Genomic DNA, 27,548 nt, shown 5'->3' on the forward strand with positions numbered 1-27,548 from the left:
GAAATAGATAATATTCTCCTGGTTACATTTCAGTAAGCTTCATTTGTACACTGGAGTAAACTCTACTGCCTTTTTATATCACTAATAAAGGATAAATGAAATAACAATTTCTTAAAGCATTTTAAACTCAGGTAAGGAAAATATCAGTACATTTAAAGAACATTGTACTTCTGATTATCCAATAGATGGTTAAGGGAGGTTCTTGTTTGTTTTACTTCCTGGCTTACTGGCTTTTGGCCTCCTTTGTTTATTATTTGTTTATTTAACAAAGACCACAGAGTGCATCATGTAGCAAACACCAGGCTAGATGCTGGGGTGGGGGACATCCAGCCCAAGGTCTGTGTAAGGCCTTCAAAATCATTTGGTCTGGCCCTGCCAGGGCAACCATAAGTGGGACTCGAAATTCAATAAATCTAGGAGCTTTTTTCATGGCAACATAAATTTATATTAAGTGAATTATATTAAGCGAATGATGTTATAAATATCCACATGCCCCTTGGCAGAAAAAGATTCTTCACCCCTGATATACAGTCTTGAATGAAACATCACCAGTCACTGCCTTCATGGAACTTACAAAAAATAAACAGTATGACTGGAAAAATAGATGAAATAGCTTTATCTCTGATAACAGATATTTAAGGAAGGCAATTGAAACTAATAAAAAATGAGGATTAGGGGTTACTTGTGGGTTTATCTTATCTGTTCTATCCAAGACTTCATTCCAAATCCCTTAGGTGAGAAAATTAATATATACATATTATGTCCACTGTGAATATTTCTCATGTAATCATCCTTATAGTAAGTATATCTTGAGGAATATTTTGAGGTTAGGAAATTAGCCAACACAAAACATCTACTGTCATCCTCATTTTAATATTTACCCTTTTCCATTTTACTTTCAGAAACAGAAATAAACTTCCTACTCAAACAAGCACTTAATATTGTTGGAACTCTACCGTTCACTTACATGTTAGAAAAATGGAGGTGGATGGTCTTTAAGGGTGAAATTCCTAAAGAGCAGTGGATGAAAAAGTGGTGGGAGATGAAGTAAGTCAATGAATGTGCAATCAGTAAAATGTTTTCTCATAAGTTTGCTGTTTATTTTAAAGCGTTTGACTGGTAACTTGCTTGATAATACATCTTTTAAGGGCTGCTTTTCTTTCCATGTCTCACTTCCTCACTCCTTGGCCAATGTTTCCTAGGGTCATTTCTCAGGACCTTGTCTCAGGGTCTGCTTCTGTGATAACTCAATCTAAAACAACTAGGATTGTGTTTCAAAATAACTTGGATTTCAACAGTTAAATCTTGCAATATGCTGGGGCTAAATATGGAGAAGAGATAACTACATAATAGTCTGTAGTCTGTCATTTTTGGCACGGTTTCTATTTCACCTGACAACCAATCCTATATAATAAAAGCCTAATATGCAAATCGACCAAAAGGCGGAACGACCAGTGGAACGACCAGTCACTATGACACACACTGACCACCAGGGGGAAGGTGCTCAATGCAGGAGCTGCCCCCAGCCCCCAGGCCTCAGGCCAGTCAAGGCAGGTGCCAACGAGGGCCTCCTGATCGCTCCGCCAGTCACCCCACAGATTGGCCCTGATCGCCGGCCAGGCCTAGGAACCCTACCTGTGCATGAATTTCATGCACTGGGCCTCTAGTTATAGTATAAGTACCATTGGCTGATGAAACTGCACTAACTGCACCCAACTGTACCTCCTCATAGTGGGTGACCCAGAGCTAATGTATCTTCTTTTTTCTCCCCAAAGGCGAGACATAGTCGGGGTGATGGAACCTCTGCCCCATGATGAAACATATTGTGACCCCGCATCTCTGTTCCATGTTGCTAATGATTACTCATTTATCCGGTAAAGTATAGTTTCTCCTCACTGTTTAACTAGTAAGGTTTGTGGACAACTGTTCTAATGGCAGATAAATAGGGATCTATTAAGCAAAGACTATAATTTTTCTTTCTATCTCCACCCACTTTCCAGCCCCCAAAACCTCAAAATAGATGATGAATTTCCATTCAATTTAACTCAACACAATTTATTGGGTTAAATAAAACTGTTTGAGATCTTTTCTCTCCCATCAAGGAATTTATAGTATCCTTATCCTTGAGATAAAACAAAAAAGTGTTTTTGTTTATCTTATTGTTACTGGCAGAGTTCAGAGTGATTGTAATAGAAAGACCATTTTTAACATGAAGTGCAAAAACCTATGTTCTTCACCTATTAGCCCCAGACTTGAATTTGCTGAGCCTCAGTTTATTTATACAGAGGAAATAATATTATTGACCTGCTATAAGGACTGATTGGTATCATTTATATGAGAAAGAGCTATCCATCTGTAAAACACAATACAAATGTGAGCTAACATTTAACAAAATAATACTGCCTTTTTATCAGCTGATACAGAAATGCATGTAGGTTATGATGAGTCTATAAGGGTTCATGTTTGGGTCTTTCTGGAGACAGAGGTTTGATAAGTATCTCTTTGATTACTAGGGCCTCAGAATTTAAATATATGCCTCAATCTATGACTTTATCATAGTAACTAAACATGGGCCTGCTTGTTTTCTTTGTCTCTTTTACAGTTATTTCACAAGGACCATTTTTGAATTCCAGTTTCAAGAAGCCCTCTGTCAAATAGCTAAACATCAAGGTCCCCTGCATAAATGTGATATCTCAAATTCCAAAGAAGCTGGGAATAAGCTGCTGTAAGAAATGCTTCAAAATGTTGAACCTCTCCTACTATCCAAAATTACTCATTTCAATGCCTATGTCTATGTTTAACTTTGATTTCTTTTGTCTAAAAAGAAAAATTTTGGCCTCAAAATGTCCTCATCCACTAACTAAATGTTTTTTTTGTGGTCATACGGGAACTTAGACCATGTGATGGCTGGACAGGCCACCTCTTTTCTCCATGTCAGTACTACAGAGTTCCCTTTGTAGTAATTGGAAAGGAGAACAGATTGAAGGATAAATACATCTATTAACATGCCTTATTTTCTTAGCTGCCAGGAGCAAACTTACCCAAGCCAAAGAGGAAAAACCATAGATCATACATGTAAATATATGTACACCTGAAATCCCTCAAAAGGCCCTGAACTTATCCTGTCCCATTTTTTTCATGTAGCGAAATGCTGAAACTTGGAAAATCAGAACCCTGGACCTTAGCACTGGACAAGATTGTAGGAACAAAGAAAATGGATGCAAAACCACTGCTCAACTACTTTGAGCCTTTGTTTACCTGGCTGAAAGAGCAGAATGGGAATTCTGTGGGATGGAACTCTGGTAATTCTGTGGAATCGCGCTCTGGGAATTCTGTGGGATGGTTCTCTGACTGGAGTCCATGTGAGTTTACTGAGTTGACACATTTCAAATCCCTCCCTCTTTGCTTCCCCTAGTCTTCTCTGGCCCCAAACTACCTCTCCTCCTGGTTTGTTAGCCTGATATTTAAAATAAAATAGTATAACATCCCCAAACCCACTGTACTCAAATCTTACTCTTCAAAGACAATAAAGCTTAATAATGATTTTTAGTAAAGAAATTATCAATATTTATATCATTATACCTGCAAAGCCAAGTAATATACTATTTTATATCTTTTATTTTGTGGCTTTTGGTGATAAAAGGAGGTACAAGAGTAAGCAGAAGTGCATGTCTAAAACTGGCCAATAAAGAAATAAGATAAATAAATTGTTTAGAAAGATAAAAGTAATTGCCGGAAAAAAAAGTTAACTCAAGAAAGAAGACAGCATCCAGAAAGCAGTAGATTCAACCCAGAAAAGCAGCAAAGGGATGAAATTGAAAAGAATATTTGATATATTGGAATAGTTTGTATCTTCTCTCCACCCCCAGCTGCACCCGAATCTCAAGCCTCTCTGGGATTCTCTGGGACTTTTGAGGTCTGCACTGCCTCTGTGTACAAATTAGGCCACGACTTCCTGACCCTTGAGAAAGCACTTACCACTCCTCCATTACTTCTCATTTTCCAAAAGTGTGTTTATATCTCTTTTAAAATTCATTTACTATCATTTTAATGGGATTTGGGGAGGGGAAGGAAATAAACACCCATGGTCAACCTGTCATGTGTAATAACAGCTGTGATTTCTCTTTAATCAGATGCTGAGCAAAGCATTAAAGTGAGGATAAGCCTGCAATCAGCTCTTGGAGAAAAAGCAGTGAGTATTCTGGGCACTTTCAGTGTACGCCCTTAAGTAGGACACAATAACACAATCAGCCCATTCCAGTGGGGTCTAAAAGATGAACGCCCACATGGTTCTCTTAGGAACTACAAGTCCCCAGTTCTGGCCTTTGGCTTTTGTTTATTTACTTTCAGTAACACATTCCTTATTGGATTGGCTATGTCTACTTTTTCCTTGAAGGTGTTATGAAGACCAATGAGGAAGCATCCAAACTTAAATATCAAATACCCACCCTTACAATTCACTCTTATCATCATTACTTGTGTTTGAGGGAGAAAACATAGTTATATTTTGAGAGATTGTTTGTTTTTAGAAGTAATGCAGGGAGCTTTGCTTTGCTTCGTTTTATTCAATCATCTATATCCTGGAAATGTGTTAAAAATGCAGAATCTTAGGCCCCAGCCCTGGACCTGACTATTCCGAACCTGCATTTGAACAAACCTCCAGGTCATTTGTAAACACAATAAAGACTGGGACGCTCTGATTTAGAACACCGTTTCTCAAACCTGGCTGTCCACTGGAGTCATATGGAATGTCATAAAAATATTAATGCTTGAGTCCCGCTCCCAGAGATTCTGACTTAATTGCTCTGGGGTGTGGCATCAAGAGTTGGGCATCAAGTGTTCTGAAAGCTCCCCAGGTGATTTTGATAACAGCAAAGTTGGAGAAGCACTGATCTAGAGATGCATTTTGGGATAACAAAATGTTTTACAGAAAATCATATTACTTACACCCTCTTGTGAATTACTTTAATCAGCTAGTGCTTTCTTCTCAACACTGTTTCAGGTTATCTAGTCTGAAAAAGTAGTAGCTTTGGTTGGGGAAGAGGAGAATGTTGTCTCAGGCAGATGGGAATCAAAGGTCTGGGTGGGGGCATGGCACCCTGAAGGTTCTGCAAGATTAGAAATAATCTGGGACTATTGGACAAAACAATCCAAGGTGCTATAGTAAATTGTTATTTGCACTGGATAGATCCAAAGATTGCATTTCTATTCCCTTACTTTTCCTGGGAAGTTAAATATTATGTAGCATATTTTTCATAAAGAAGACATCCGAATATAAGTAACACAGTAGGAGTGAAACTGAACATTTTAAAAAGAAATAAGAAATAACAAAAATGGAGATGCATCACTTCCCAAGCCCTAAAAGATACACTTTCTATTTCTTATCATTGGGATTCTTTCTCTGTCTTGCATTATTAGTTCTCCATTGACCTAATAAATTTTAATCACTTTAAAGTATCCTGCAGATCAGGTTCCTTTTCAATTATTTTCTTTTTTTCTTAACATTTGTCTCATGTGCCCTTTCCATACATTGAGGGATTGGTAAGTACTGAAGACTATTGCCTTCAGCGGGTTTGAACATTCTAAGGCTGATTCACTGAGCAAACAGCTCTTCTGATGAGACCAGAACTATACTTCCAGCACATCTACTGCACATCTGGGCTAGAATGTCTGTCCAACTCAAGCTATTTCGAAACCTGGCTGTACACTGGAGTCACATGGAATGTCTTAAAAATATTAATGCTTGAGTCCCACTCCCATGGCAAAGTTCAATGGGATCTTTTAAGAACTCATCCTTTTTACCAAAGAACTTATATGCATACATGCATAATCCACACACATAGACAAAATTGTGGGATGAAGACCTGGGGAGGGGGCCGAAGCAGGGTGGAGAGGTCAGTGGGGGAGGAGGAGAAGGGGACATCTGTAATACTTTTATCAATAAAAATAAATTAAAAATATAGAAATAGTAACCAGAATATTATTAGTAGTAAATATTAATAATGTTATTACTATTAAAACAACTTTTTCCAGAACTTGAGTGATATCAAACTGAAACTAATGTAACAGTTCTTTTGTGAAATCTTATAATTGTTTTTCTTAAAAGAGAAAGGACAGATGCAAAATTTGTTCGTTAATCTCTACTGCCAGCTACTGGAGGAAAGAGTGAATATTTTTTCTGTTGTAACTAGTTTTTCATAGACTATGCAAATACACAAGATATTTGTTTAGTACTGAAAAGAACAAATTACCTTGTTTATGGAATTATTTTTCCTTTGAATCTCAAGGGGTTTTTTTCTTTTACACTATACATATTTGAGAACTTACTATAAAATAGTAAATCTTAGCATACTTGTCTACAATATATGGACATTTAACCAAAACACATAACTTGCATGACTCCTGTCTATAAGCCTGCCTTCAGAGTGTTTAGTTCATGTTACATGAAACTAACCTTAAAGAATCAGTGAACTTGGTGGTTCTTAAAGTGTGGTTGCCTGACCAGCAGCATCAGTACCATCTGGCAACTTGTTAGAGATACAACTCTGAGGGTGGGGCTCAGTATGCAAAGTTTTAACAAGGACTCCAGGTGATGCTGCTCACACTCAAATGAAAGGTCACTGAATGAATAACAAGAATCTTTGGAATATTAGCAAATTTAAAAATAATGCTTGTGTACTATCAAGCCTTGCATGCATACTATGATCCCTACTGAGCAGTGTTCTCTTTTGAATTTGCAGTATAAATGGAATGACAATGAAATGTACTTGTTCCAGTCATCAGTTGCATATGCCATGAGAGAGTATTTTTTAAAAGAGAAAAACCAGACGATTCCTTTTGGGTGAGTTCATTTGCTGTGCTTTCAAGTTATTCCAACTAGTACTTCCCTCATTCTTGGGTCTGAGGAGATAATTATGTTTAATCTTTTATTCAAGTGAAATTAAGAAAATCCTCCTAATAACTTTTAAACTTCTTTTATATCCTAGAATGTGGGCCATTCTATTTACAGAACTGTGATTTGTTTGACTTGCAGATTGCAAAAGTATTGTTCTTATTAAACGCCTTCTCTTCTCCCTTCCAATTCCCTCCCCTTCCCTCCTCTCTTCTTTTTTCCTCTCCTCTTCCCTCCCCCAAATGCTCTCATGTACCTTCAACACTGAAAGAAAACGGTATAAACCTCCCTTCACTGAGCTAGTATTCTAATGGATATATATATATATATATATATATATATATATATATATATATATATATAGTGTGTGTGTGTGTGTGTGTGTTATAGACAATCAAAAAATATATGAGAAATAAAATAGAATTAAATAATGATAAGTGCTAGGGAGAAAATTACAACAGGAAAGGGGGTAGGGAGTGTGGTGTGTATGTGTGTGAGTGTATAGAGTTTAATTTTACGTGAAATGGTCAGAAAAGGCCTCATTAACATTTGAGCAAACATCTGAAGTAGGAGAGAGAGCCAGTAATTCAGACAATGTTTCAGTCAGGGAAAGTACCAGTTGGAAAGATCCTGAGGAACGGATATCCTTCACCTGTTGAAGAAACAGCAAGGAGTCCAGTGTGGCTGGAGCAGAGTGAGCTAATAGGAGACAAGTAGGAGGCCCTGTGGTTAGGGTGGTATTGGGACATGTGGGTTGGAAGGGGAGAAGAAAGTTCATGTGGGCCTCACAAGTCATTCTAAGGACTTCAGCTTTTATTCTGAGTTAGAAGGCCAATAAGCTACACGATCTGCTTCAGATTTTATTAGGATCACTCTGGCAACTGTGAGAACACATTGTGCTGTAAACCCCACGCCTCACCCACATCCACAGGTGTAACACGACAGTTTTGTTGAGTGGGGCAAGATTGCAATGGTGTAAACACACCACCTCTGTCCATGTTACTAAGCTGTTGCTGCCCACCATATTGGTCATCATAATCCCAAGTCACCAATGATTCCTCACTGATTCTCCTGGTGCTTTTAGTTTGGATTTTTCTATCATTGAAAAAAATGTGATTTTTATATGGTGGCAGAACAAATAGTGCAAAGACATGCTATCACAACTTATGTAGCTGAGTTCATGTGCTTTGGGCAGTTTAAGCTTTTTTGGGTAGGGAGTGCTGGTGTGTGTGTGTGTGTGTGTGTGTCCTATTGTTTGCCCTGACCCATATTTCTCTACTTAACCCTGTGGTCCTCTACCAATCTCCTTTTCACCAGTGGAAGTCTTCATTCTATTCATTGTGTTCTCTGTGCTACGAAGGGAAATGTTTCTTTTGTTTCTCCTCAGGGTGGAGAACGTGAGGGTGAATGATATAAAACCAAGAGTCTCCTTCAAGTTCTATGTCACTTCACCTAAAAATATGTCTGTCGTCATTCCTAGAAGTGAAGTTGAAGATGCCATCAGGTGATATTTTACTTTCAAACTATAAGGTCGAGGGGGTTAACAAATGCAACAATAACCATCACTAACATTGAGTGTGCTCTTACTGTGTGCCAGGCACTGGTCTGAGTCATTTACATATTTTATCTCATCTTTTTAAAAAATATGTTTTTATTGATTTTAGAGAGAGAGGAAGGGAGAGGGATGCAGAGATAGAAACATTGATCGGCTGCCTCCTGCACACCCTCCCCACTGGGGATTGAGCCCACAACCTGAGCATGTGCCCTGACTGGGAATCAAATGGGGAATCTCTTTGTTCATGGGCTGATGCTAAACCACTTAGCCACATCAGCTGTTTTACTTCATCTTAAAAACTTGGGGTTTTATTCCAGAAGGATCTCATAGCAAGGGAATTATCTTGATTTGAGTTCCTCCAGATGCAGGCCCTTAGACAAGAAATTGAGTGTAAGCAGTTTATTTGGGAGGTGATCTCAAGAAGCACTGGTAGAGAACTGTGCACAGGAGACAAAAAATGGAAAGAAGATAATACATCACATATTACTGAGCAAGTTACCACTGTGGGCAACTAGAGCTCCAATTTTGCTGGGGAATTCTGGGATACCATGTAGAATATGCACCTAAATTGTCCCAGCAGAGCTGGGATATTTATTCACCACCTCCCATCAGTCATTGGTTGGGAACTGCTTACAGGGGACAAATTCCCCAGCATTTCTGGCCTGAAAACAGGGCAGAATCTTGTGGCCTGAGAATGCTCTCAGGCAAAGGCAGCAGGTACTGGCTGAAGAAAGTCTACCAGAACTCATGGAAAATGGTTTCAGTGTGAAAGGGACATGGACAGGTGTTGTCATCATTTGCTATGGGGACTTGATGTAGGATTCATTTAACTCACCAAAGTCGGAAACAAAGTAGGCAAGCATAGATTTCCTTAGTCATTGGTTAGCCTCCACACAAGGAGAGGGACTTGCTTTGGGCAGTAAGTATTTAACAGTGGTTCTCAACCTTGGCTGCACATTAGAATCACCTGGGAATCGTTTTAAAATCCTGATTTCTGGGTCTCATCCTCCAGAAATTCTGTTTCTTTGTTAAGGGGTGGGGCCACAACATTAGTAACAAAGAAACAGAATTTCCGGAGGATGAGGCCCGGAAATCAGGATTTTAAAAAGATTCCCAGGTGATTCTAATGTGCAGTCAAGGTTGAGAACCACTGATTTAGAAGGAACAGCTTGCCCAATTTCAGCTGTTTCCCAAAACAGCAAAAGTGAAAAATGGGCAGATGCAGATAGTTCCCCTCATATTAAAAGGCTTAGGATAGCCTGCTAGGGGGAAGCTCACTAGATGGCCCTCTTGAGCTGCTGTTCATCTTTGGAAGCAGAAATAAGACCTGCTGGGCAGTGTATGTGCAGAGAAAATCTGACTTAGGTGGGTGTGCAACCTAACCAGACCCGGAGACTCACTGACTGCCTCCATGAAAGAGCCCAGCCCCCCTGTAAGCTGCAGGGGACCTCAAACTTCCTATTTCCAGAATGACTTGAGACACTTGCAGGCTAAGGTTGCCAAGGGTTACATGACTAATTCTACTTTGACCGCTCTACTTCCCTGGGTGGGCTCTGACCTCCTGACCTGCACTGTACTCAAGGGTAGGACGATGGGATGCCAGACACTTTGGTTTTTGATCCAGAATATTATCCATTTCATTATTGTTTGTTTTGCTTTTAAAAGAATTTTCATCCTTTTATTTTTAATCTATAAAATTCAGCCATGTCCCATCCCTGTGCTGGAGAAATTGGCAAAGGCCCTTTTCCTGTGTCCCTGCCCAGTGCTTTTTCCAAATGTCAACACCTTTTATTTGGAAAATACAACTGGGTACAGGACATTATTCATTTACTAGAGGGCTGTTGCATGAATTCATGCATGGGTGGGGTCCGGAGGCCCGGCCCAATCCGAGGAGAGGGGCCGCGCGAGGGCAGTTGGTGGCCTGGCTCTGCCCCCTGGTCTAACTCTGGTCGAACTCCTGGTTGAGGGGACAATTTTCATATTACCCTTTTATTATATAGGATAGAATAGGTGCATTCAATTGTCCTTTTCCATTATTTGACATAAAGTCATTGTAGATATACTGTGATAGAAGGGAAGTTCTTGCCTTTGCAACATAATCATCACAAATGAACAAATGCCAGCCATTTGCATGTTTCCACACTTGCAACCAATTATCCAATGAAGCTGTTGCCAAACCTAATCCAGATTGCAAGATATTAGAGGTGCATAATTGTTAAAACATATCTTTCCTTGGACCTGGTGATCTACTTTGATTTCATTGCTCTTTAAGGTGTACATTCTTAGGCTAGGCCTTATCAAATCCTTTCAGGAACAATGATATAAGGAGTAAATAATTGCACACCTTTTTATTTTGCCTACATGTTCCTTTTGCCTAAGTGTTTTACTTTTGGGGATAGGATGTCCCGGAGTCGAATCAATGATGCTTTTCGCCTGGATGACAATACCCTGGAGTTTCTGGGTATTCAGCCTACCCTAGGACCCCCTAACCAACCACCTGTCACCATATGGCTGATTGTTTTTGGAGTCGTGATGGGAGTGGCAGTAATTGGTATTGCCGTGCTCATCTTCACTGGGATCAGAGACCGAAAGAAGTAAGTGACCTTTCCTAGACGTATCTATCCTAAAACAGAAAGGTTTAGGGAAAACGAATTGGAAAATTTGCAGTAAGTGGTAGGTTGTACAGGATAATTGCCACATTTCATCAGCACCTCACCTAGTAAGCCCTACCACACAGTAGAGGCCCAGCCGGAGGTTTACTAGTATTCCCTGGTAAACCCAATCCTGGCCACAGCATCATTTTCCTACCGTCAAGAGGCAATGAAAACTCAGTAGTGGGCTGGCTTAGGGGATTATCCTTACTGATGAGTCCTCCATGATCTAGCCTGGATATTTGATAGGTTTGAACTGTGAAACATTCAAGAATGACCTCTGAGATTTGCTTCAAACTGCTACTCTTTAATCATCTTCATTTTTTTATCAGTTAGCACAGACTCACTGTCATCCCCTTAGTTCATGGGTCAGGGACCCTCTAATTTATTCTTGAGTTGAAGGTCCAAGTTCATTGAGGATTTAAATCACTAAAGACCTGGTTTATGGTCTTGCTCTGCCACTAGAATATTTTTTCCTGGCCTTGAGAAATTATTTACTCTTGTTGGGCTTATGTAATTAAGGTTAATAATATGTTATAGCACCTAATAGAACTCATACGCACACTTTTAAAACACATTATTGATGGAATTTTTACATGCATTAGTCAATTTTGCTCAATTTTCTTCACTATAGTTTTTTTAGTTCCTCAAAGTAGCTTCATTTTTAAAAATAGCTATTAAATAGAATCTATCCATATGGTTAAAATTTTAAAAATACAAAAGGATACTTAGAGTCTCTGTCACTCTTTGCATCCAACTTCCCTTCATAAAGCCAACCCAAATTATCAATTTATTGGAGACCTGTTGTATTAGATTCTTCTTTTTAGTAAGTCCCCCCAGGTAATTTGTGTGCACATTACAGTTTGAGAAGCACTCTTCCACATACTAAAAATTTGCATATGAGATACTATTCCAAAGTTAATTCATTAAATACATTATTTGGGGACACCTATCCTTCATGCCACACACAATGTAAATAGAAGATACACAGAAAAATAACACTGGCTACCCTGCTCAGTACTTTCATACATTAATATTTTCAGAAAACCTATGGTATAACTGTGTAATTATCTTCATACATATGTAAAACTGAGATTCAGAGAGGCTAAGTAACTTTCTCAAGTTTACACAGCTAATAAGCAACACATTGGTATATATATACCCAGTTTCCAAAGCTGGTTGTTGTACCACAAAGCTGTCCTACCCTTATCTTTATACTTTGGAAGTTGCTAATGTAGTAGGGAAGCTCTTTAATATGAGGTGATTGGCTAAATGACCACTGAGTTCCTAATAATAATAATAATAATTAATAATAATAATAATAAATATTATTGAGGGTTATATGCTAGGTAATGTCAGTGCTCCACCAGTAATAATGCTCTCCAAGCATTATTTCACTGTCTTCACATAGTTGCCATCATTTTCTGAATAGGCAAACTGAGGCACAGAGACTCCCCTTTCTCTGACCCCAGAGCTCAAATCCTAACTCGTCTCTTAGGCTTTGCCAGCCATGGTGACAATCTTGGAGCTAAAAAGTGAACCCAATGCACTGCAAGTGTTTATAGTCCATTAATAGGGGACTGACATGCAAACAAATACACCAGTGATTAGATGTTGAGATGTAAAAGATGCCTGGGCCCAATAGGGCCCAAGGGAGGCAGTGTCATTCTAACATCACTATATTAAGGTGACTTTATTTTCTTTAACAGGAAAAAACAAGCAGGAAATGAAGAAAATCCTTATTCTTCTGTGAATTTGAGTAAAGGAGAAAATAATCCAGGATTCCAAAATGGTGATGACGTTCAAACTTCATTTTAGAAAAATCCATTTTATTCCCTCTTGAGGTGATTTTATTGCATGAAAATGTTAATTCCACATTAAAGAAAATATGAGATTATAAAGATGTCATTAAACATCAAAACCATGGCTCTGTTCAGTAAAATTGTCCAAAGAAGACATGCTGAGGAGAGGGCCTCTTTACTTGCATTGCTTTTAGTATTTACTTCTGCCTCAAAATTTGAGGAAGTATGTCTTTGGCCTCCCAGGCTGTTCAAGGGTAATGGAAATGCAAATGTCTGTGGTGTTGCTGGAGTTGGGGAAAAAGGCATATATTGTGGGAGGATTCAGTGTAAGAGCCTTATATGGAGACTAGATGGATGGCTTTTAAGAACAGTGCATGTAAACTGATGGAGCTGCAGAGATTGAAAATGACACACATTGTTCACTTTATTTTAATTCAAGTGTAGAGTATGACATGTTTTTTTCATATTAACCTAAATCTAAGTACGATAGCAATTTGCCCAGTGATGATTGGACTAGACCATGTGTTCCTTAGGGTGACAAGTCTAAAGAAGAGAGAAGAATCCAGAGAGTGTCAGAAAATGTTGCCTTCTCACTTCCAAGCTACTTGATCAGCATCTCCCTGACAATATTAAAGTAGCCCCTGGGGCCTCCATGACACTGCCCCACCTAGCACACCTGGTGGAAACTCACTTCCATTGTTCTCTAACTGTGGAGTGAATGGAAATCCAACTGCATGTCACCCTCTGAAGTGGGCACTTAATCTCTTAAATCTTTTGTTTTTACCCACAATGTCTGAGTAGCACTGAGCACAAAGCATATACTCAATAAATACTAGATTTGCACACTCCTGTGGTCTCATGGGTACTTATGTACTGGGGCTTCTGTGGATTCTGTCCCCTTCCAGGGACTGGGTTGCCATTTGAATGTCTGGGACCTTTGACCTCTCAAATGTCTTAGAATGTATTCCAATTGTAAAAATTTATTTATTGTATGAAGCAACTGAAAATTCAGTCTAAAAAAGTTATGTTAAGATGATATATACCCTTAGGTTAGGAACCTAATATGATTGGTTATATATATATATATATATATATATACCAGTAGCCCAGTTCTGAGCACAGCATCCACTACATACATAAAGACTGATTTAAAATAGATTAAATAAATTAAAATATGATTTAAAATAGATTAAATAAATTAAAATATCCAAACTCTACCCATCAATTCACTCTGTGTGGTAAGAGATATGGGTCAGTTAGCTAAGTTAAGGGGGATGAACATTTTCTTCACTGCCAAGAAGTGTAAGCAGCTCCCTGGTTTAAAACAACAACAATAAATGCCAGGCATCACCACTAAACAAGTTAAACAGCATTTAAAAATTATTATACATGTTTTAAATAGTATGAATATTGTTCCATTACCTGGCTCCCCCTAGCACCACTGGACTTACTTTCTGATAAAGCTCCACATTAAAATCTTCCTTGACTTGATTTTTGGAGCCAGGCTTCTAAGTCAGGCTTTGACATCTTTTTATAGCAGACAATTCTGTATTGTTTGAATTTTTGTAACAAACATGTATTACTTTATTTATAAGGGTGATTATTTTAGATCAAATACATATAAATAAGAAGAAAAAGGGAAAACAACTGTCAAGGGGGTAGGGCAGAAAGACCTAGTTTGGGCCTGGAAAATATTCCTCTGGGGGTTGACCACAGTCTGTGCTGTAGTTTCTTGCAGACAGAACCTGAGAGTACAGCATGGCTGGCACTCCCACCTGACTGTGTCCCACTGAACTTGGCACCGAGAACATGCTAAATAAATGCATGATGAATGTATAAATGCTCTAGTAGTTCTTTTTAAAGTTTCATTTCATTATAAATTGAGATTTGTGTACCTCTGTAAAAAAACAGAAGACTATTATCATAAGTCAATTGTGCTGAAAAGAAAGGAATCATTATTTAAATGTCAAGAAACACATAACTGCCAAAACCGGTTTGGCTCAGTGGATAGAGCGTCGGCCTGCGGACTGAAAGGTCCCAGGTTCGATTCCGGTCAAGGGCATGTACCTTGGTTGCGGGCATATCTCCAGTGGGAGATGTGCAGGAGGCGGCTGATCGATGTTTCTCTCTCATCGATGTTTCTAACTCTCTATCTCTCCCTTCCTCTCTGTAAAAAATCAATAAAATATAAAAAAAAAGAAACACATAACTAAGAGGGATAACTTGAAATACCTGGGAGGTGAGGGGATTAGTGGGACAAGAAAGGGTATGAATGTCTCTTGAGGGAGATTATTAACTTATAGCTAGAAAGTAGTAGCAGGGCTTAATTAGGGCGTCTTTCCATTGTAATAGTGCCCTCAGCATAACCTCTCTTTCCCTTCTTGACATTATAGAGATGACAATGAAGGACTCCAAGAGAGATGAAAACCTATGGGTTCAGCAGCAGGCTGTGAAGGAGGGAATTCTCAGGAAGAGTTTTAACGCTAAAGTATATTTTAATAATAGCCATGAGAAACTAAACTCATACTTCTGCACCTTTGTGTCAAGAAGGAAGACCGAAATAGAAACTTCAGTTGTCAAACTGGCCAGAAGCCCTAGGGCCCCAAACTCAAGGATTTAAAATGACTAGAAAGCAACAATCTTCTCAATTCTAGATATAAGATCTTGGTTACACTTGAGTTGAGATTGATATTGGTTAAGGGTAAGGAAAAAGGCACAGTCATACCTTAGCACCTTTTAAAATTTACTCTATGTGAAACATAGTTAACATATTATGGAACTAGAGGCCCGGTGCACAAAATTCATGCATGGCGGCAGGATCCCTCAGCCCGGCCTGCACCCTCTCCAATCCAGGACCGCTGGCTCCTAACCGCTCACCTGCCTGCTGGCCTGATCACCCCCTAACTTCCCTCCCCTGCCGGCTTGATCACCCTTAACCGCCTCTGCCTTGGCCGCCACCACCGTGGCTTTGTTCGGAAGGAAGGCAGAATGACTGGAAGATGTCCGGTTGACCTGGTATAATTAGCATATTACCCTTTTATTAATATAGATAATATTGTTGAACTTTAGTTTTCTATTTGTGTACATGGTGACATAAAGTCATTGTTCTAATCTAAGCTTCAAGTGAAGCTTGACAATGATCTGTGATGAGAATTGTGTTATTTGGATTAAGTTGTGGACCACCTAGTGATGGCCATCATATAATGAGGTCTCCTAGGGCAGTTCTGACTGTCTGCACAGGAACATATTGACACTTGTTAAAAATGTAGATTCTCTGGCTGCACTCAGACCTGCTCTACCAGAATCTCTGGGGTAGTTCCTAGGAATCTGTGTTTTAATAAACTCTTCATTTGATTCACATGCATGCTAAAGATTGAGAACATTGAAACATGAAGGCAAATGTCCACATTTTTGTACTTATTAATAGCATATTTAATTATCATGGGAGTGATGATATAAAGAAAAGAACAAATATGGAACAAATAATTTTTCAGTTCTGTTCAATCTTTACATGTGGTATATGCCCTCTTTACTGCAATCAGGAAATGTGCTTCTGCTATAGGCTTGGAAGTATAATATTAAGAGCAGCATAAACAAAATTATTAATTTGACCTAAATTTCAAGGAAATCTTTTCTTTCCTACTTCATTCATTTCTAGATAATATAACAAACAGCACACAGAATACCAGTAAGAAGAACTCACTAAATTAGGTCATCTGTGCCTTGCTACTTTCCTTAAAAAGAATGAAGATGTTGGCTAACATTTATATCCATTCTTATCAGATCTCCTAGTTTCTTCTTTAAGGCTTGTCTTTTTCCCGAAGTGGTTCAATGGAAGACAGAAGTTGCTGAAATGTGGGACGCTTTTCTGGAAGCTAAATAAAAGAAAAAAAAACACCCCAAAACCATTGGTTTAGTTTATGATGGTTGTGATTAAAAATAAAATATATAAAATATTTATACCTGAATCCTAAAGCTAGCAACATTTAAATGTGAAAACACTACAGACATTTTTACTAAAGAGAAAACAATTATAGTCCTACAAATTGAAAAGAAAAAGTAAAAGTATCTTTGCTTACATAGGATATGATTGTATACTTGGAAAAATGAAGAGAATCCATGGTAAAACCAACCCAAATAATAAAGGAATTAATCAGGAGAACGGTATATAAAATTAACATACAAAATCAATAGCCTTCATGTATATGTACAATAACCAATTAGATTATATAATGAGAAAAACCCATTTACAGTAGCAACAACACCAAAATAAAATACTAACAAAAATGTACCTCCAAATAAAGAAAACTTTAAAACACTGCTAAAAAATACAAACTTAGATTTCAACACATAGAAAAAAAATTGCTTGTTCTTGAGCATTACAAATCAATATCATAAAGGTGTCAAATTTGCTAAGTTAAAATATAAACTAAATACGCTCACTTTATAAAAGGATTTTAAAACTTGAGGTAGGGAAAACAAAAACCTATTAGAAAAAAGAGCAAAGACATGGCATATAATTCTCAGCAATACAAATGCCCTTAAAAATATACTTCATTTATAATGAATAGGAACATATGAAAGCTACCCTAATTGCCATTTCTCATATATCAGATGGGCAGAAATTCAGACAAATTGGAACCTAATGAAAATTGTGAATGTTTTGCAATAAAATATAAAATTGAGGGGAGAGCCCTAGCTGGTTTGGCTCAGTAAATAGAGCATCAGCCCACAGGTCAAGGACACAGACCTCAGTTTCAAGTTTGGGGCACGTGCAGGAGGCAACCAATTGATGTGTCTCTCTCATATCAATGTTTCTCTCTATTTCTATCCCTCCCTTCCACGCTCTCTGAAAATCAATGTAAAAAATATCCTCAGGTGAGGATTAACAAAAAAAATTGAAGGGAGACTAAAATGCTCACTATATGCAGAACTTTGATCAGGGATTGTCTCTGAAAACCCCTCTCAATGGATTCTGCCATAATCCACACACTTATGTGGAGCAGCTGTGGAAAGAAGGCAGTTCCTTCCTGTTCAGGGCTCCCTGTCCATCTGATGGTGCAGTCCTAGTGTCTGGAGCTAGAGTGGTGAGGGCCAAGGAGGTCTGGCTTCAACTCAAAACCCCTTGTTTGCTCCTCTTCTTCAACTGACCAGTGACGGCAGTAAGTCCTGTACTTGTCTCTGTTTATATTGCACATGTATAATGTGTATAGTTATAAACTGCTTGGTGTTTCAGTTCCACAGTATGAGTACGTGTGTGTGTGTGTGTGTGTGTGTGTGTGTGTGTGTGTGTGTGTACTGAGTTCTGTGAGGGCAAATCAATCTCCTGCAATTTCAGCTCCATGTTTACCCCAAAACATACTCTTATTCCTTCTGGGCATGGAGTGTTTTTACTCAGCATTTGATAAGTGTGGGCAGAGAGGACGGAGTCATGTCCATTACGTATTCTCTACGCATGGTTATAAGTTCTCCGTTACACATTTCCTACTCGAGGAGAGACCCCATAATGTGGTTAAGAACAGGAACTCCAGGACCAGCCAGTCAGCATCTTAATGGCTGTGTGACCTTGGGCAAGTCACTTAAACGTCTCTGGGTCTGTTTGCTCTTCTGTTAGTTTTAGCCATGATATCAGTGTGTTTGCTGATGAATAAATAAGCTAATAGTTATGAAATTTGTCGAACAGTGCTGGACATAAGTTGTTTGTTAAATTGTTGGCACCTGCATTTCTTGTTTTTAATTACAAACACTTGAGGGCCGAGGTCCCGGGCCATTTCCACCTAATCCGAAGCTGGTGCCTCCCCCACAACAATGCTTTACCTAGTGGTGACACGGCACCCAGTTCCCCTGGTGGTGCACTTGCCTCATGCCAGCAGCTGTACATGATCTGGTAGACGGTGTCCGATGCTAGTTTGGGCCGGTAGAGCCTGTGGCCCTGGGAGACCTTCACAACCACCTGGGAGTTGTCGTACAAGTCGTAGGGCTGTTTCCCCAGGCTGAACACTTCCCACATCAGGATCCCTGCACCACGCCGAGGGGCGAGGGGTGGCCGGCAGACAACAAGGAAAGAGAGCCAACATCAGAGGGTACACAGTTTGTTGAATGAGCTTCATGTGCCAGGACAGGAAGGCTATGAGTCAGAGCGAGGGGGCCCTGGGAAATGCGTCCTTGCAGAAAGGACAGGATATGGAGGGTGGGTCTGTACCATCACTTCTGGAGCCCGGGGTCTCTCCTCCATGTTTCCTGAGATGCAGTCACCCATTTTTGCTGGTAAACGGGCAAATAGCAAGGAGAGCTGCAGGGACAGCTACTTAGGGCCAACATTCTTGGGCTGCTCCGGAGAAGCAACTGGGGTTTGGGTAAACCCACAAACTACCCAGCTCCAGCTCTTAGGAGTTATCGATCGAAGTCCTCACTTTTCCTTTCTCTCTGCCTTGGCAGTTGTGTGCAACAATTTCATTGCACAAATTCCCTTTCAGTGGAAATGTAAAGATAAAATCATTGAAAGTGTTGCTGCTTTTGTTTTTGCCACCATGGGTCATTATATTTTGTGGGTCAGGTATACTTTTGAGAATCTGATAAAAGCCATTGGCTCACCCTTGGAAAATGAATGCACAGCATGTCTGTGTTTGGTTTCTGGATGTCCACAGTCCCCCATCCAGGGCGTCATGACCTCCAGGTTAAGAAACTGTGTTCTGGTTATGGTGGTCAACAGGCTGGCACTTGGGGGTCAGTCAGATTTGGCCTTTGAGGCCCAGGTCTGCCACTTACAGGCTGGGCAAGTTTCTTACCCTTCTCAGCAGGTTCTCTGTCTATAATATGCAGATATTTGCACCTCATAGTTACCAGAAGGATTAAATAGGGAAAAAACCCCCACAAAGAACACTTTAAAGAGCACAGGGCATTTTAACTGCTCTCTAAATGGTGGCTATTTGCCATCATCCTCATAGCCAAGTGAGAGAATTTCAACAGTCAGCCAGCTTCAAACCATAGAAAATCAGAAATATGTAAGGAGGAGGAAAATTGTTCTAGAACCATAACTGAAGTACCACTTTCAAAAACTTCTCTGACTTTTAGGACTACAAATTTTATGTAAAATATTTACAATAGGATAATACTACAAGTTGTTGCAGCTGCATTAAAAAAACATTCTGAAACAACTATTCAAAGCATGTTACTCCTTCACAACACTCTTCTTTGGAAGGATATCATCTCATCTCAAGAATAATTTCATTGCTAAAAATATCTGTGCAACTCCTTTTTGAGAATTGCTTTCAGGGGCCCTGGTTCATTTTGAATATCTTTATTGGGGACAAATTATTTAAGAATAGATTTAGTTTTTGGAAACAGCCAGAAAATGCCAGGAGCCAAGTTCTGGTGCAAAGATGAGTAATTAATCTGGATAATTCAATTTTTGGTAAAAAACAAGGTAGAACTATTAAGTAAGCATACTATTTTTAAAAATATCTTTCACAAGGCATATTAACTGGAACAAGGAGATTGAAACTAATTTTGACAAGTTAATCAGCACAAAATATTGTCAAGTATTCACCAAAATGCTATCTCTGTGGTTTTTCCTTTTTCTGTATACACTGGATTATTATTATTTTTTTTTACAATGAACAATGCCACTTTTACTAAAGGAATATTTATTTTTTTAAAAAAATCATGTTATATAAAAAAGTAAATGCCTAACTAAATTTTACTTTTTTTCTATTTTTACTATTACTTTATTTTCCATCACCATTTATCCCCCATATCCCCTTTTCCACCTCCATCCACCCTCTCCCGCCCCACAATCACCACACCATTGTCTGTGTCCATGACTAAATTTTTCTTTTTAAAGATAGTCTTATAGATGTCATGTAGGAAGTCAAATTATGCTTATGGACCAAGACAAGCATGAAATAGGTTTTAGTTGAATTTAATACATTCTATAGCTTGATAATAATTTGGATTATTTATCCTGGATGCATCTTATGGTGATTGTAAACAGTTCTGACACCTCTCACAATGTAGAAAAACATCAGCAAATCTACAAAATCACAATTTAAGAATTAGTTCAGTTTTCTAATTATCATTACTAAAATTCAATATAGATCTTTTAATAAAATAAAGGCTAGAAAACTTTTTTTCTGTAAAGGGTTACATAGGAACTATTTTAGTGTTTTTTTGGTCATGCATCTATGGCAACTACTCTACTCTGCTAGCGCTGCACAAAATCAGCCAGAGATAATACTAAAACGAATGGGCATGGCCTGGTGCCAATAAAATTTTAATTAGAGAAACAGGTCATTGGATTTGGTCCTGGGCTGTGGCTTGCTCATCCCTGATTTAAATTATGAATTTTAATGAGGATACTAGTTGGAATTGGTACGGGCCAAAGAGAACACTGAGTCATATTTGTTTTTTTACATCAGGCATGTCCCCCAAATTGGTCAATTCAGAAAGGAATGTTTATCACAGCTGCTTTCATGCCAAAAGTAGATGATTCCATTGTAAACCCTTCAGTGTTTTGGACTAATGCAAACTAGGTTTTAGTTTTCAATGACTCTTTTAAAAATTGCTTGAAATCTTCAGTAGAAGAGCTTTTATGAGAAGGTGGTAGCAGGATGCAAAGTATAGAATATGTGCGGACATCATAGCACCAACTCAAGGAAAGATCATTTTCTTTTTCTATCTCTTGCTTGCCTACAGGTAATTTTGTAAGTGCTCAGGGTTTTTGCTAAAAAATGGATGTTGTTACTCTTGTGGTTTCCTGTTGTGGAAGCTGGCTTGTGAAATGGGGCTGAGGCCTGTGTGGCCACATTCTTACCGAATGCCCATACGTCTGACTTGCTGCTGTATTTGAAGTAGTGAAACACTTCTGGGGCTGACCACTTGACCGGAAACTTGGTTCCTACTGAGCTGACATACTGGTCATCAAGAACATACCTGTGGGTGGGCGGGGGAGGACATCAATACAGACCTTAAGCTGCTTGGCTGTGCAGAATGGGAAGACCTCTGCTGGCTGCCATTGCCTGGTGGTAGGCGGTACAAGCAGCCAGTCTCAGCCGAGTACCTTGATGTTCTGGATCTTTTGCTTCCTTTCAACATGTATACTTAGCTAGAGCCTGCTGATGACTCATAAGCTTTAAAAAATGATACTTAACTTTGAAGACACCAAAATATGAATGCAAAATGTTTGGTAAATATAGAAAAACACAAAAATGTAAACATAAAGTTACTCAGAATCCCACCCCAAAGATAACCTGTAATTCTACCACTCAAGATACATTTTTGCTTATAGTTTCCAATCTTTTTTTCTATATATAACATGAACAAAATTGGGTTTCTGTCACATTGAAATTTGCTTTTATTTTTCCTTTAACAGCATATCAAGAACATTTTACCCATATGGTTACATTTTCTTCTGCATCATCATGTTTAATGGCTGAATGCACTCTTATGAATTAACATAATTTGTTTAACCATGTAAATGGCTTCTAATCTTCTGCTGTTATAAACAATGATGAACAAAACTATCCTATGGAGTTATTTAGACCATACAAATATATGTTCAAGGATATTCATTACACTGTGGCTTATAATAATGATAGAAATGGAAGCAATCTTAATGTCCACATGTTGAGGAGCGATTAAATATAATATGGTATATTAATACAATAGAATAATATGCAGCTATTAAAAAATAAGATAACTCTATATTTACCGTAAGAAAAAGAGACCGTGTGAATATGGTTATATGTAAAAGCAAGTACATATGATGTGATTCCACCTTTATGGAAACGAACAGTAAATGTACTTACTTGTATACATGATTGGGTATACCTAGGAATCAGGTATGGAAGGACATCCACCAAATGTGTTAGCAATAGTTACTACTAGTGCTGAGAATGGGATAAAGGGTCAAATTCTACTTTTGGCTTTATACACCACTGCCATATTTCTCACAATAAGCACTTAATATTTATATAATTAGTATAGGAGAAACCAATATATTTGCCCACACAAAACAAATAAATAATGACTCATAAAAATTATGGAAACTGAAATTTTAGATACAATTTAGAGGAAAACTATATACAACAAAATGTGTTAGAGATATTTGCCATAATTTAAAACATCAGAAATAGCTGGTTTGGCAAGTCATTCTATGCAAATAATAGTAATAATGAATAACAACTTCATAGGATTATATATAGCACCTTCCATACTTTCCTCCCTGGGCCTCTCCAGCTCCACAGATACCACAAGACACCAAGAAATTACACTGGCACCCCCCAACTGGTAATTTTGTGTTGTTTAACCCTTTCTTCAAATGATTGAACCAAGTTAAGTCACAGGCATCTGAATGATGTGACACCACAGCTTCGTGACAGAAAGGGCCTGGTGCATGGCCCCCAGTATCCCTTATTCAAAGGAAGACCTTGTGTTCCCCTTTTTCTAAGCAACAAAGAAGTTGAGGTATATCCCCTGTATATTGGCACAACAGCCAATATTCCTACTTTAAGAACAAGGTGGGAATCAGCCCTGTTCTGGGAGCTTCTCTCTGCCCTCAGGAGCAAAGAGCAGCTTTTTCTTTTGTATTTGAGAGAGCCACAAAGATGGAATGTCAATGCAGGAGACTCAGTGTATCGTGGTTGGAGTGATGGCAGGTAGCACAGCTAAAGGGTACCTTGCAAAACTGAGGGGTCCCAGAAAAGGAGCACTTCCTAATACAGAATTTTGGAGAAGACTTAAAGAGACAGATCTTCCTATGGTGTTTTAGGGCTATGTTTGCTAAATACAGAGCTGGCCTTGGTAAACTCATCAGAGCTCTTTGAAACTGCATTATTCCTCCTCAGCATTATGTGAGTTTATGTTGAGTCAGCACAATTTTACAGCTGTATTTTGTCTCAATGTCAGTCTACTTGCCCTTTAGACCAACTGTGGGCATTTTGAGGACAGGGACTATCCCATTCATATCAGTATGCCTCACAAGTCCAAGGAGTCTAGGAGGAACTTGATAAATGTTTGTTCAATGGATAGGCTAGCATGTATGTTTTCATTTCCTATGTAAAATCATGAAAATTGGCTTTAAGGCTTAAGTAGTATGAGAATTCAGAATTAGGGAATGGAAGACTTTTAAAGTGCTACCAAAGAGCGTCAGCTGCGGACTGAAAGGTCCCAGGTTCGATTCCGGTCAAGAGCATATACCTTGATTGCGGGCACATCCCCAGTAGGGGGTGTGCAGGAGGCAGCTGATCGATGTTTCTCTCTCATTGATGTTTCTAACTTTCTATCCCTCTCCCTTCCTCTCTGTAAAAAAATCAATAAAATATATTTTAAAAAATAAAGTGCTATCAGAATCAAAATGATTCTCCAAATGATGAAGTGGTGATAGAACACCCATCAAGAGAATCTCAGAGTCTACTTTCATGCCTTACTATGTGATAAAGAAAATTTAATGACATGACAACAAAATTTTCCTGGTGCTAATGCTCTACCCATTTGGATATATATTAAGAAAAACCCCAGACAGGGCTAAAAGAGCTTTGATGGACTATCTATCTATCTATCTATCTATCATCTATCCATCCATCCACATATTATTTATCCAAATCATCTGACTGTAGCATGTTATATTTAAATATTTAGGATCTTTCATGGAACTTATTTGTAAGTTTAGAAAATATTTATCAGGGTCCTGAAAGAACTAAAAGGGGCTTTGTATAATTTCTAAAGTGCAATTTCACCTTACAGGTGAGGAAATGTGTTTCATAGGTAGTCCAAGGTAGTATGGGGAAGGGAATCCAGATTTCTAAGCCCCCAATTCAGTGCACCTTCTGTATCCCCACAGAGCCTTTAATTATGATGGCATTTAGTTGAGAATGGAAATCACCCTTTCATTGGTTGCCCCTTTGGAACTGGCTTACCTTGTCATTCCAAAGTCAGATACTTTCACAGAGAGATCACCGTCCACCAAGCAGTTCCGAGCAGCCTTTGGAGAAAAAAACACACAACAACACAAAATTACCAAGTAGTAAAGGTAACCACAAATCTTCTGACATCTTTCTTCTCTTTGGCAAAATTCCCAGCAAAATCTAAGATTTCCTATCAAAACCCCAAATGTTGGGGAGTTGTCTTTTTTTCCCTTTGCAATTTTTGATTTTACAAAATAAAAATGTGCTCTCATAAGTATTTTCACCCAGGCATCCATCCTTGTCAAACACAAAAGGTTTTACACATTAAATACAGAACCTGAGCTCCTCAGTGAGAAGTGAAAATCAGTTCGAGGGGCTTCTTCAAAGATACCGTGCAGCAACATGCACTCTCAAGGTATAAATGCTGTACCAGAGACTCAAAATGCACTTGCCTAGTGTGCATGGCATGTTTTCTGTTCAACACAAGAAAATCTCTAAAGATAAATACCCGTGCATACCAAGCAGAATGCTTTTCCCTCTCCTTCTGACTCAAACACATACACAAGTTTCATTTCTTTCTGGTTTTTGTTTGTTTTTATATTTTCATGGATTTCAGAGTGGAAGGGAGAGAGAGATAGAAGCATCAATGATGAGAGAATCATGGATTGGCTGCCTCCTGCACGCCCCCACTGGGGATCGAGCTGGCAACCGGGCCTGTGCCCAGAGCGGGAATCGAACCCGGACCTCCTGGTTCATAGGTCCACACTCAACTACTGAGCCACCGGCCGGGCGAGTGTTTTTATATTTTCAGTTATTGTATTAAATGACTGCTTTAGCACTAAGCCCTTCCTAGAGCAAGGGTCAATTTGGGTTTAATGGTTCCTAGAAGCACTATATTGACCAAAGTCTCTCCTTTCCATCCCTTTTCCTTCAAACCACAAACAACTACAAAGATCTTGATGGCTTCTTTTACTCTCTCTGTTCTTTCTGAACTTCAAATATTTTATTTTGAAATTGTGATTTTTTTTAAATTATGAAAGTGTCACGTGCTTAAGCAAGTCACAGGTGAGCAAAGTAAAAGCTAAGGTGGTCTCCTTGCCGTTCCTCCCAATGGCCCTACTGCTGGAGGCAGGAACTGTGGATTGCTTTCTTTCTTTTCTTTGAGTTTCCAATGGTTTTGCTTACCAAGTCCCGATGTATGAACTGGTGGCTCTCCAAGAAGGCCATGCCTTCACAAACATCATAGCACATTTCTAAGAGCTGGTAGGTTTCAAGTCCTTTTCCATGACTCTTCAGATAATTAAGCAAGCAGCCATTGGTTATATATTCAGTCACTATGTATATAGGGTATATCTTTGAGCACACTCCATAGAATTTCACCAGCTTGGGGTGGTTGAGTTTCCTGGAAACAACAGATTTTCAAAGTTAAGTATTGAATTTCCACACTCCACTTTCCGGATGTCCTGAAAAAGAATCACTCTCAGATATTTGTTTGAATTCCCCCCTTCTTCTTGAACAGGGAAAGAAGAAAAAGTTTTGAATCTTACTCTGAATCTTATTAGTCTTTGAAGGAGAAAAATGCTGTCTCATATTGGACATTGACAACTCCAGCAGCAATTTAGTGGTTATGGATACTGTGCTCAACTTTCATAGAGAGAAGCAGGGGAGCAATGGTCTGGTGCCTTGGAAATCCTGTTTAGTCTAGTGCCGTGGTCGGCAAACTGTGGCTCGCGAGCCACATGCGGCTCTTTGGCCCCTTGAGTATGACTTTCCACAAAATACCATGTGCGGGCGCGCGTACAGTGCGATTGAAACTTCGTGGCCCATGCGCAGAAGTTGTTTTTCGGCCTGGGCGAGTCTATTTTGAAGAAGTAGTGTTGATATTTGGCTCTGTTGACTAATGAGTTTGCCGACCACTGGTCTAGTGGCATCTCAAGGATTTCCATGACTGATTTGGATGAACCTACACCCTAAAATCACACACTTCCATTTTAAAGCATCTGACTTTCATGTCTAAATATTTTGTTCTAAAAAAATTGTATCCAAATATGAATGGCATAGATAAAATGAAAATAGTCACTATGTTAGGGAAATAAGACGACATAATTTTTATTTTTTAAAAAACTCATTACATTGTTACATTACTTTTTAATAATAAATTTAGAAAATAGTAACCACGTGACATAGCACTTCTAGTAGGTTATGATGGATAGACACTCATCTGTTATGATGTTCATCAACTTGTCCTTATGTAATTTATTCTTATCAATTAACAGGATGATTCTTTAATGTTCCGATGTGTAAAGTAAACCTAAACTTAAAATGTCAACTTTTAAATGTTTTAATAATTGAGGAATTATTAAACATTTAGTTATTTTCTTTCTTCTTGACTTAACTATAGGGACATGCCTTATCATATTACTCAGGGTGATGAGCCCAGTTTTGCATCATTCAGCAACTGTAGAGACCTGGTACTCATCAGTTCTCTCTTCAGAGGAAAGGCTTGTGGCAGGACAAAGGTCTGTCACCCAATAAAAGCTCTTACTTGAGCAAATTCTATCACTAACCAGAGGGCACATGGTGGGAACACCAGGTCAACTGGTATCCCCCACCTGATAAGCCTCAGGTGATCATTACATGTGGGATTTAACATTTCCCCTTTGGTACAGTTTGACCTCTTTTTTATAACAAGGTGATTTTTTAATGACTTTATGATTCTGATAGCCTTCTAATAGCAAAAAAATA

At 38.7% G+C, this 27,548-nt stretch overlaps 2 protein-coding genes across 4 annotated transcripts in view; one reads left to right on the forward strand and one right to left on the reverse strand.

Moving 5' to 3' along the window:
- The window catches only part of ACE2 (angiotensin I converting enzyme 2), a 40,067-nt gene extending 26,364 nt beyond the window's left edge, over positions 1–13,703 (forward strand). For 2 of the 3 annotated variants that reach the window (XM_023753670.1, XM_023753669.1), the window contains exons 11-19: positions 903–1,047; positions 1,776–1,874; positions 2,603–2,725; positions 3,145–3,362; positions 4,134–4,192; positions 6,741–6,841; positions 8,280–8,396; positions 10,847–11,041; positions 12,808–13,703. In XM_023753670.1, the coding sequence (XP_023609438.1) occupies positions 903–1,047; positions 1,776–1,874; positions 2,603–2,725; positions 3,145–3,362; positions 4,134–4,192; positions 6,741–6,841; positions 8,280–8,396; positions 10,847–11,041; positions 12,808–12,916 (1,166 nt within the window). In that variant the 3' untranslated portion in view covers positions 12,917–13,703. The remainder of the gene's footprint in view (positions 1–902; positions 1,048–1,775; positions 1,875–2,602; positions 2,726–3,144; positions 3,363–4,133; positions 4,193–6,740; positions 6,842–8,279; positions 8,397–10,846; positions 11,042–12,807) is intronic. The other variant, XM_023753671.1, reaches the window with a different exon arrangement.
- A 2,663-nt stretch (positions 13,704–16,366) lies between these two features.
- BMX (BMX non-receptor tyrosine kinase) overlaps positions 16,367–27,548 on the reverse strand; it is a 46,008-nt gene continuing 34,826 nt past the window's right edge. The window contains exons 15-19 of the mRNA XM_006088579.3: positions 25,989–26,205; positions 24,816–24,880; positions 21,713–21,831; positions 18,761–18,918; positions 16,367–16,775 (exon numbers count right to left, since the gene is read on the reverse strand). Coding sequence (XP_006088641.1) covers positions 16,701–16,775; positions 18,761–18,918; positions 21,713–21,831; positions 24,816–24,880; positions 25,989–26,205 — 634 coding nt within the window. The 3' untranslated portion in view covers positions 16,367–16,700. The remainder of the gene's footprint in view (positions 16,776–18,760; positions 18,919–21,712; positions 21,832–24,815; positions 24,881–25,988; positions 26,206–27,548) is intronic.

This window comes from Myotis lucifugus, unplaced genomic scaffold (assembly GCF_000147115.1).
Source record: "Myotis lucifugus unplaced genomic scaffold, Myoluc2.0 scaffold_49, whole genome shotgun sequence".
Taxonomy (NCBI): domain Eukaryota; kingdom Metazoa; phylum Chordata; class Mammalia; order Chiroptera; family Vespertilionidae; genus Myotis; species Myotis lucifugus.